This window comes from Amphimedon queenslandica, unplaced genomic scaffold, assembly GCF_000090795.2.
Source record: "Amphimedon queenslandica unplaced genomic scaffold, v1.1 AMPQUscaffold_13198, whole genome shotgun sequence".
Classification (NCBI taxonomy): Eukaryota; Metazoa; Porifera; class Demospongiae; order Haplosclerida; family Niphatidae; genus Amphimedon; species Amphimedon queenslandica.
The window spans coordinates 41786-51999 of NW_003546566.1; the positions used below are offsets into that span (position 1 = coordinate 41786).

General features: G+C 37.8%; 2 protein-coding genes and 1 pseudogene across 2 annotated transcripts in view; all 3 read left to right on the plus strand.

Moving 5' to 3' along the window:
- LOC100634450 (cathepsin B-like) overlaps positions 1-1761 on the plus strand; it is a 2235-nt gene extending 474 nt beyond the window's left edge. The window contains exons 2-7 of the mRNA XM_003388804.3: positions 141-250; positions 428-457; positions 781-1109; positions 1164-1251; positions 1301-1341; positions 1573-1761. Of these exons, the coding sequence (XP_003388852.1) occupies positions 141-250; positions 428-457; positions 781-1109; positions 1164-1251; positions 1301-1341; positions 1573-1655 (681 nt within the window). The 3' untranslated portion in view covers positions 1656-1761. The remainder of the gene's footprint in view (positions 1-140; positions 251-427; positions 458-780; positions 1110-1163; positions 1252-1300; positions 1342-1572) is intronic.
- Positions 1762-1836: 75 nt separating this feature from the next.
- On the plus strand, positions 1837-4846 carry LOC100634576 (cathepsin B-like; annotated as a pseudogene).
- A 40-nt stretch (positions 4847-4886) lies between these two features.
- LOC100633221 (cathepsin B-like) lies at positions 4887-6866 on the plus strand. The gene is made up of 7 exons (XM_003388794.3): positions 4887-5256; positions 5346-5455; positions 5537-5566; positions 5917-6233; positions 6370-6457; positions 6548-6588; positions 6641-6866. Exons 1-7 carry the CDS (start codon positions 4924-4926, stop codon positions 6721-6723), a joined length of 1002 nt encoding a protein of 333 aa, XP_003388842.1. The 5' UTR covers positions 4887-4923; the 3' UTR covers positions 6724-6866.
- The last annotated feature ends 3348 nt before the right edge of the window (positions 6867-10214 follow it).

The window sequence follows — 10214 nt, forward strand, 5'->3', positions numbered from 1 at the left end:
TATTTAACTAGTGATTTGGTGTTTTTATTTGGGGAATTGTAAATTCTAAGACACCAAAATTTACCAGCTATACATTATAAATTGACAGCTAGACAGTGTACAATAAGCAGTCGGTATTACGAAATGTTTCATTTTTGCAGGCTTTTGGTGCAGTAGAAGCTATGAGTGATAGATATTGTATAAGCTTTAAAGAGCAGGTCAACATTTCTGCTGAAAATCTTCTTTCTTGTTGTGAAACATGTGGAAGTGGGTCAGTCAAATTCCTTTTCATTGTTAGTGATAGTATCTTTCAAAATAATAGCTATCATAATGATAACCATGCATTGATTGGATGTGCATTATTATTAAATGCTTGCTTAGGCATAGTTTCATCAGCTAAACTTATTCATCATCACATGATCTTATGATAATTCTCCCTTACCTTTAGGTGTGATGGGGGCTACCCTGCTGCTGCTTGGTAAGTATTATACATACAATGTCAATGCTTTTGTTTTGGCTTTGTGTATATTGCCTGATCCAATTAGTATTGTATTTTTATAATGTTAGCATAAACTAGAATATGCACTGTGTAAACAAGGTGTCTACCTATTTGTCATGTGAAAGCAAAACTATTTGTGTGTACTTTCTATGTAAGCTGCTGAAAGAATATAAAGCCAGAGCAATCTTACCTATGAATTTAACATTTTGTACACAATTAAGACCTTTTACTCAATATGTTATAGTTAAGACCTTTTACTTAGTGGCATCACTCTTTTCTCTCCTTTTCCTTCCTCTCTAAAGGAGACATTGGGCTGATAAGTTGTTGTATGAAGGGATTGTTACAGGTGGCCAGTATGACAGTAATGCAGGTTGTCAGCCATACACTATACCTAAATGCGACCATCACGAGCCTGGCCCATACGAGAACTGCTCCGGCTCTCAGAGTACCCCATCCTGCAAAAGGTCCTGTATTTCTAGTTACGACAAGAGCTATCGTTCTGATAAGCATTATGGTAAAAATTCTTACAGCATCAGCAGTGATGTATCAAGCATTCAAACTGAGATAATGACCAATGGGCCAGTTGAGGGCGCTTTTAGCGTCTATGCCGATTTCCCCACTTATACTTCAGGTAAACGTATTGAGAGTTTAATGTAATAATGTGTTCTTTGTTGTTAATGTATAGGTGTCTATCAGCATACTACTGGTAGCTTCCTTGGTGGTCATGCCATTAAGATATTAGGTTGGGGGACTGAGAATGGTGTTCCTTATTGGTATATGAATGCACCTTATTGTGTGTTTGTCATTATCGTTTAATTGTAGGCTTGTGGCCAACTCTTGGAACCCTAGCTGGGGCGACAGCGGTACGTTACTATTGATTTTAAATATTTCTAAAAAATCCAATTTGGATCCAAATTAGCCCGTGCTTTTTATATAGCATAATGTGTATGTTCATCAGAAAATGTAAAAAATTGAAATTTTTGGAATTAGTTCACATATGCTTACATACTGTAAAAACATGTATAATAAGTATAAAGAATTTTCTTTTAACCATTTTTACCCTATACTGTGTATCATTTTTCATTCCTTTACAGGTTTCTTCAAGATCATTCGTGGTAAAGATGAGTGCGGCATAGAGTCAAGCATTGTTGCTGGAATGCCCGAGCAATACAAATGAATTAGCTGACTGCAAAACACCTTGCTGTTATTATTATTATTATTTTGCCATTCTTAATAATAGTTAACTAATGATTTGGTTGGGCGTGGTTAAAATAAACTACAAATTTCATGAAAAATTGAAAATAATTATGATTCAATTTTTGTACTTGCTTGTGGCTTGAAGATTTCTCTGGAGTCAAGGATAACCCAGACATGAGACTAGAACTACTTGAAGATTTCATTGACTCACAGACAGACTTCAATGCTCATAACTGAGGGAATGCTCAACATGTAAGTGTTTCTGAAAGCAATAATATTATTGTGTATAATTATTAAGCTGTATGTGCAGCATCTTAGTCAATAGTTGAAATGTATATGTACTCATGTAGCTGATGCTATGGTAGGCTTGATAGGGTTTAATTTCAACCATTCCTCCTCGCATGGGTGGGGCTGGTTAGCAACTTAGTATATAATTTCAAATTCCTTAAGCTTCTTCAGTTCTTCTCCACAAGATGAAGGTCTTTCTAGCTGTCGTTTTGTTCATCCTTCCTGCTGTACTCTCAGTTCCTTATGATCCTGTCCTCTCTTACGCCGAGAGCATGAGGAGCATTGCTGAACGTGTCAACTCACTACAGACAACATGGAGGGCAACTCCAAGCAGCAAGCGTTTTGAAGGAGTGACTGAGAACTATGTCCACTCTCTGTGTGGGGCACTGCTCCGTGGTGGCCCTACACTGCCAGTGAAAGAGATTGAGGTACCTGTTGTAATTCCAGATACTTTTGATGCGCGTCAGAAGTGGCCCGACTGTCCTTCCATTGGTACTATTAGAGATCAAGGAGCTTGTGGATCTTGTTGGGTAAGCAGTTTTTAGTTCAGAAAGGCATTAACTATTTGAGTGGTAGTTGAATTTGCTATAGTTGCCAATACTAAGCAATTTTTATTTTATATAATTTTGGAGGAACTAGTGATTTGATGTTTTTATTTGGGGAATTCTAAAGCCCAGCATATATGCTATGCAACATTTTGTTGCAAACAACTTGTTGCAAACAACTTGTTGCATGCAACACAGTTTATAATGGAGCTTGCAACATGTTGCATGAAATAGAACTGTTTCCTATTTCATACAAAATGTTCGCAAGCTCCATTGACTCCATTATTGCATGCAACAAGTTGTTTGCAACAAATGTTGCATAGTGTATGGTTTAAGATGCCAAAAGTTACCAGCCATACATAAATTGACAGCTAGATAGTGTACAATAAGCTGTCAGTATTACAAAATGTTTCATTTTTGCAGGCTTTTGGTGCAGTAGAAGCTATGAGTGATAGATATTGCATAAGCTTTCAAGAGCAGGTCAACATTTCTGCTGAAGATCTTCTTTCTTGTTGTAAAACATGTGGAAATGGATAAGTAAAGCCATGTTTACTAGGTAATTAAAAATACTTTTATTGTTAGTGATAGTATTTTTCAAAATAATAGCTATCATAATGATGACCTTGCATTGACTGGATATGCATCATTATTAAATGCTTTCTTAAGCCCAACATCCACTATGGAAAGCAACTTTGTAGTTACTTTGATGTCTGTCAACTTTGTTGCCTGAAATAGAACAGTGTTCTATTTCAGGAAACAAAAATTGCTGTTGATTTCAACAAAGTTGCCTAGTGGATTAAGGCATAGTTTCATCAGCTAAACTAATTCACCATCACATAACCTTATGATATTTTCCCTTACCTTTAGGTGTGGTGGGGGCTACCCAACTGCTGCTTGGTAAGTATACACCATCAATGCTTTTGTTTCAGCTTTGTTAATCCAATCAGTATTGGCAATTTGTAATTTTATAATGTTTGCACTAACTAAAATATTTATTGTTTTAAAAACAAGATGTTTACCTATTTGTTGTGTTAAAGCCAAGCTATTTATGTGTACTTTATATAAATATACACTATTGCTTTTGTTTCAGCTTTGTTTACATAGCCTGATCCAATTAGTATTTACAATTTGTAAATTTGTAAGGTTTGCACAAATTAAAATATGCAATGTTTTAAAAACAAGGTGGTTACCTATTTGTCGTGTTAAATCCAATGTACTTTCTATGTAAGCTGAATATAAAGCCCGAGCAATCTTGCATATAAATCAAATACATTGTACTCAATTAAGACCTTTTACTTAATATGTTATAGTTAAGACTTTTTACTTGGTGGCATCACTCTTTTCCTCCTTTTCCTTTTCTTCTCTTCTCTCTCTCTTCTTCCAAAGGAAATATTGGGCTGATAAGTTGTTTGGAGGGATTGTTACAGGTGGCCAGTATGATAGTAATGAAGGTTGTCAGCCATACACTATACCTAAATGTAACCATCACGAGCCTGGCCCATACAAGAACTGCTCTAAAAAATCCCTGACTAGCCATACCCCATCCTGCAAAAGGTCCTGTATTTCTGGTTATGATAAGAGCTATCACTCTGATAAACATTATGGTAAGAGTTCTTACAGCATCAGCAGCAATGTCTCAGGCATTCAAACTGAGATAATGACCAATGGGCCAGTTGAGGCCTCTTTTGATGTCTATGCTGATTTCCCCACTTACACTTCAGGTAAACGTATTGAGAGTTTAATGTAATAATGTGTTCCTTGTTAATATAATGTATAGGTGTCTATCAGCATACCACTGATCACCATGTTAGTAGCCATGCCATTAAGATATTAGGTTGGGGGACTGAGAATGGTGTTCCTTATTGGTATGTGAATGCACCTTATTGTGTGTTTATATCATTATCGTTTAATTGTAGGCTTGTGGCTAACTCTTGGAACCCAAGCTAGGGGGACAATGGTACGTTATTATTAATTTAAAATTTTTTTTAAATTCAATTTTACTCAGAATTATCCCATACTTTTTACTTTAGCATGACATGAGTACATGTATGTGTATCAGAAAGTGTAATAAAATCAATAATTTCTACTAGTAATTATTAATAAAATTTCTTGTACAGGGTTTTGGCCTAGATTTTGGAGCAACTTAACTTTTAACCATTTTTGCCCTATAGATCTACTGTGCATCTTTTTTCATTCCTTTACAGGTTTCTTCAAGATCCTTCGTGGTAAAAATGAATGCGGCATAGAGTCAGGCATTATTGCTGGAATGCCTGAGCAATACAAATGAATTAGCTGACTGCAAAGCACCTTGCTGTTATTATAATTTTTGATTTTTTGTCATTATTAATAGTTAATAATTTTAATTAATAAGAAGTTAGGCGTGGTTAAAATAACTACAAATTTCTTGTGGCCACCATGTCCTTTTACAAGTGTCTCCTCGTTCTCTTTGCTGTCGCTTCCATTGCTTCTGCCAAACCTCTAGACTTCCAGGCACTCTCTGACGATGTCATTGATTATGTGAATTCTCTGAATACGACCTGGACTGCTGCCCGTAGCCCTCGCTTCCCCTCCGGCAATGAAGTTGACGTCAAAGACCTCTGCGGGGTACTTGATGTGAAGCACACTCTCCCGTACAAGGAGAAAGTCTCGGTCGGAGCCATCCCTGATACATTTGACGCTAGGCAGAAATGGTCAGATTGTCCCTCAATCTCTGACATTCGCGATCAAGGCTCATGTGGATCATGCTGGGTGAGAAAATAATGCAAGATTTTTTTATAATAATTGTTTACACAAATCAGAAAGTGTTATGAAAAAAATATAATGCCGTCATTTTACAGGCTTTGGGTGCAGTTGAAGCAATGAGTGATCGCTATTGCGTTAGCTTCCAAGAGAATGTCCACATATCGGCTGAAAACCTCATGACTTGTTGTAAATTTTGTGGTAACGGGTACGTAGACTAACACACATTAATTTATTTACAACTTCAGCCCACTCTCCATGATTCACTTGTATTTTTACTATCATTTAGATGTGCTGGTGGCTTCCTCCAACAAGCCTGGTAAGTGACCTTTTGTGGATGCAGCTGCTACGTGTGTGTGTGTGTGTGTGTGTGTGTGTGTAGCTGGCACCATCCATCATGTGATTTAATTATTATTGTTATTATATTGGATTCATTGATATTGGTCAGCTATTGTGACATGAATGCAATTAAGCTAATGCCTGTTTTCATGTTGATTATTGTGTTAGCTGCTTGCATTTATAAGCACATGTAGTCCTACAACTTAATTATACCATAAGACACAGCCACTAAAATTTTTTAGTGGCTTTTTCTTTTTTAATAGCATTGATTTTAATATCTAATTATGTAATTACCATCCCTTTTAAAGATCAGTCTTTATTTGATACTAGGGAGTATTGGGTGAAGGATGGTCTTGTTACTGGAGGTCAGTACGGCTCTGATGAAGGATGCCAGCCTTACCTGATACCTAAATGTAACCACCACGAGCCCGGGCCTTACGAGAACTGCACTGGCGAGGGCAAGACCCCACAATGCGAACGAACCTGTCGCTCTGGCTACACAACCTCCTACGAGGCTGATCTCCATTACGGAGAGAAGGCATATGCTGTACACAGAGAGGTAGAGGCCATACAGACTGAGATAATGACCAATGGACCTGTCGAGGGTGCCTTCACTGTCTACTCTGACTTCCCCACTTATAAATCAGGTATTATTATCCACTCTTGCTATTATGCATAATGTGTTATTATTATGTTTTATAGAATAGCATGTAGTGTATTTTGTGTGTTTATTCTTTTAGGCTAATGAACTGTTATTTCTAATATACATATTCTACTTTTTAGGTGTTTATCAACATGTTGTTGGACATGCATTGGGTGGCCATGCTATCAGGATCTTGGGCTGGGGAACTGAGAATGGTGTACCTTATTGGTAAGTGTATTAATATCTACTGGGACACCTAACTCATTTACTTTTTCCTTAACTCACTCACTCTCTCTCTCTCTCTCACTTCTTTTCCAGGCTTATTGCCAACTCTTGGAATCCTAGCTGGGGAGACAAGGGTGAGTACATCTTCCTCTGTATTGCTTATATTTTTTTAACTTTTGTTGTTAGGATACTTTAAGATGATACGCGGAAAGGATGATTGCGGGATTGAGAGCAACATTGTTGCTGGTACTCCAAAGAAGTACAAGTAAACTGCTTCTCCTGGGACATCTCCTCCTAAATTTGCTGTGACTAGTTATTATTTAATGTCTTATGGCTTTAGCTGTTACTGTATAGTTAGTTATTGTCATTCCCTTTATACATTAAAATAAAAGTTATTGCTATAAATACTAGAGTAATTTTATGGTCATGGTAGAGTAATTGCTATAATTAGATTATAGCATCAAGTCATAGTAGTCATAGCTAAGCTATTACGAGCCACACCTCTACAAATTTCTGCTATCACAAAAAGATGAAAGCACTTCTTTTCTTTCTCTCTTTCGTGTATTTCCTCTCTTGTCCAGTCAATGGACTCCAAGAGGAAGAATGCCCTGTGTCATCTCCATACGTATACATAGAATACAACGCTCGACCAGAAAACGACACCTATGATGAAGTCGCCAAAGTTCCACTGGAAGACGAGCCCCAGTTTGATATCAAGCAGTGCAGTTTAGTTCCAGGCACTCTATGCTGTTCTTGCGAAGATGAGTCCTACTATATTTGTTCTTCATTGGATCAAGCACTTCAGATAGTCAATGGTGATGACCTTGAAGTCCCACCATTGCAGCAACTCTACATCTCACTTGGGGATAAGGAATGGAGCCTGAGCTCAACTCACAGTTTGGGTAACTTCAGCTCCTTTGTGATACAGGGATTTGGAAAAGGTGCTGAAATAAAATGCACAGATAGCTCTGTTGGCATTGAAGTTAATGGCTCCTGTCACTCGTACATGGATAATGTTCACATCAGCAACTGTCGTGGAGTTATGCTCACAAATAACATTAACACTAATATCTCTAACTCAGAGTTCACTAAGAACTATGGCAGCGCTCTAACTATCAACAATGGGAGGTGGACTTACTATCGTCATTGTGATCGTATTAATGATTATATGCCAAGACATGACATTAGAAACTCTACATTTATTGGTAATGGCCAAACAACTAGTGGAGCAGTGACTAAGTATGGAGGGGGACTAAACTTTAACATACAAGCTCCTGCTTTTGCCAGTCTGCAAATCAGTGACTGTACTTTTAGCTTTAACAGTGCTGGGATAGGTGGTGGGTTGTATTATGATGCAGAAGGTATTCATGTAGAAACAAATGAGCTTTGTCCAGTTGTAAGTCGGTTTGAAATATCAAGGTCACTATTCATGAACAACAGTGTCACGACACACGGTGGTGCTGTGTATGCTTCTGGGTTTAAAGCATCATACACTGACGTTAAATTTACTGGTAACAATGCATCGTACACAGCTGGTGCTGTATACCAATACATTGATATCACTACACAGTTTACTGGTGACTGTTCAGATAATGGTGTCATCTTTAATAATTGTATGTGGGAGAATAACACAGCTGCAGGCTCTGCAGCACTTCTTTTATTCTCAACTATTGATGTTAGCCCAGTGACAACTAGCCTCATGAATTGTTTGCTTGTAAATAATAAAGCAACTCAGACTATTTTCTTTGGGCAAGCCTCTTGTGTTATCCACTCAGAAAACATGCCTATACATCTCAACGGAGTTTTCATTGGTAATAATACAGGAACAGGGATTTGCTTGCAATCCACTAACGCAAATTTCTCAGGTGAAGTTACATTTACAGGAAACAGTGGATTCTATGGAGGTGCAGCGTACATCGATCGTTCAACATTTGTCTTCCATGATGAGCATAATGTCACATTTGCTCACAATAGAGCAGTTTTTGGAGGAGCTGTCTATCAAAATTCAATTCCTGCCTCACACTGCATATTTCACTTCCAGCAAGACAGCAGCACTGCAGGTGTTACTACTGTCACTTTTGATAGTAACAATGCAATATCCAATGGTAATTCCATTTATTTTACTGAGCCAAATAGTGACTGTCTTGATGAAATTAGAAATAAGCAGATTGCATTCTTCCCCAATGATACAAACCAGTATTCATCTGGTGCTTTTCAAGTTCGGTTACACGATCCTGTTAAAAATGACTCACTGCTAGAGCTCATATTGGGCCAGAAGCTAGTCATTAATGCCACAATATTAAACTATTTTAATGAGACCTCTACTGCAGAGGTGAGTCTCTTCCTAACTGATGGTGGCGATGATACTCTACAGCAAACACTTCATCACAGGCTTAATGGTTTTCGACAGTTCAGTATAGCAAATGGTGTCAACTATCCCAACATATTTATAATGGGACCGGAAATTAATTCAAGTAATGTGGAGTATGAATTAAAAATTTTAGGACTTCATGTTCAGAAAAAGATTACTGTTATTCTGAAAAAGTGCCCATTAGGCTATGTGTACAATACAACCTCCCAGATCTGTGAATGTGTCAAAATACCTGAAGGCAATGGCATAGTGTCCTGTAATGCAGGGAATGCTTGCATAAGGAAAGGCTACTGGTTGGGTGAAGTGGATGGTAGATACACAACCAGCCTATGTGAATCTGGAATCTGTAACTCGAGTTCAAATAATTGCGATAGCTGTAAGCATAGCATGGACAATGATGATTACTGTCAGTTGCCAGCAACTGAGGATGGACAGTGTCTTAATAATAGAGCTGGGAGACTCTGTGCAAGCTGCAAGCAAGATTACAGCTTTACTTTTGGTATAACAAAATGCGTCCGAGACAGCACTTGTAAAAAAGGTCAAGGCATAGTTACACCTTTTCTTAACATTGTCTTTCTAGTCATGACTTTCCTCCTTATCATATTAGTCCTGAAATTTGACTACAAGCTAAGCTCTGGCTACATGTTTTGTTTCGTATACTACTTTAGCATTGTTAGCCATCTCTTGCCCACTAGTCTTGTGGGGAACACATTGCTAGCTATAGTTTCAATATTAGAAAGCGTCACACAACTTAATCCACAGTTTTTGGGTTACTTACCAATCTGTTTCTTTCAGAAGTTAGAGCCACTAGCACAGGAAGCTTTTCTATTCATTAATCCTATCATAATCTCTATTCTTGTCCTGGCGACTATCAGTTTGTCGAAATGCTGTTCAAAGCGCATTACCTTTAAGGACAACACCCTCATTAAAGCAATCTGTCTCCTTCTCCTTCTATCATTCACAGCAATCACAGAGACTAGTTTTAGGCTCATGAACGGCGTCATTTTTGCAGGGATTGACCAAATATATGTCACTATTGAGCCACAAATTAAGTACTTCAGTACAAATGAGCATATCCCTTGGTTCATAATAGGCCTTGCTGTCATAGTTGTTTTGGTAATACCATTTACTCTTCTCCTACTGCTAGCTCCACTGCTTACTAGATGCTTCAACATGAATAAGATCAAGCCATTTTTGGATGAATTCCAAGGCTGCTACAAAGACAAGTTTAGGTGGATGGCTGGCTACTATTTTCTCTGTCGCTTTATCTATTATATTGTACTAGTTGCTCCTATACTAGACTTTGTACGCCTGCAATACTCCATACAAATGCTGTCATTCACAATATTAGTGATTCACATGTTGCTCCAACCTTATCAGAGCAGTTGG

What these genes read in the sequence shown, in the direction of transcription:
- LOC100633221 (XM_003388794.3), top strand. Translation starts at nt 4,924, where the DNA reads ATGTCCTTTTACAAGTGTCTCCTCGTTCTCTTTGCTGTCGCTTCCATT. An exon ending in CTTCCCCACTTATAAATCAG is followed by an intron (nt 6,234 to 6,369) that starts GTATTATTATCC and finishes TCTACTTTTTAG; the next exon opens with GTGTTTATCAACATGTTGTT. An exon ending in GAGAATGGTGTACCTTATTG is followed by an intron (nt 6,458 to 6,547) that starts GTAAGTGTATTA and finishes CTTCTTTTCCAG; the next exon opens with GCTTATTGCCAACTCTTGGA.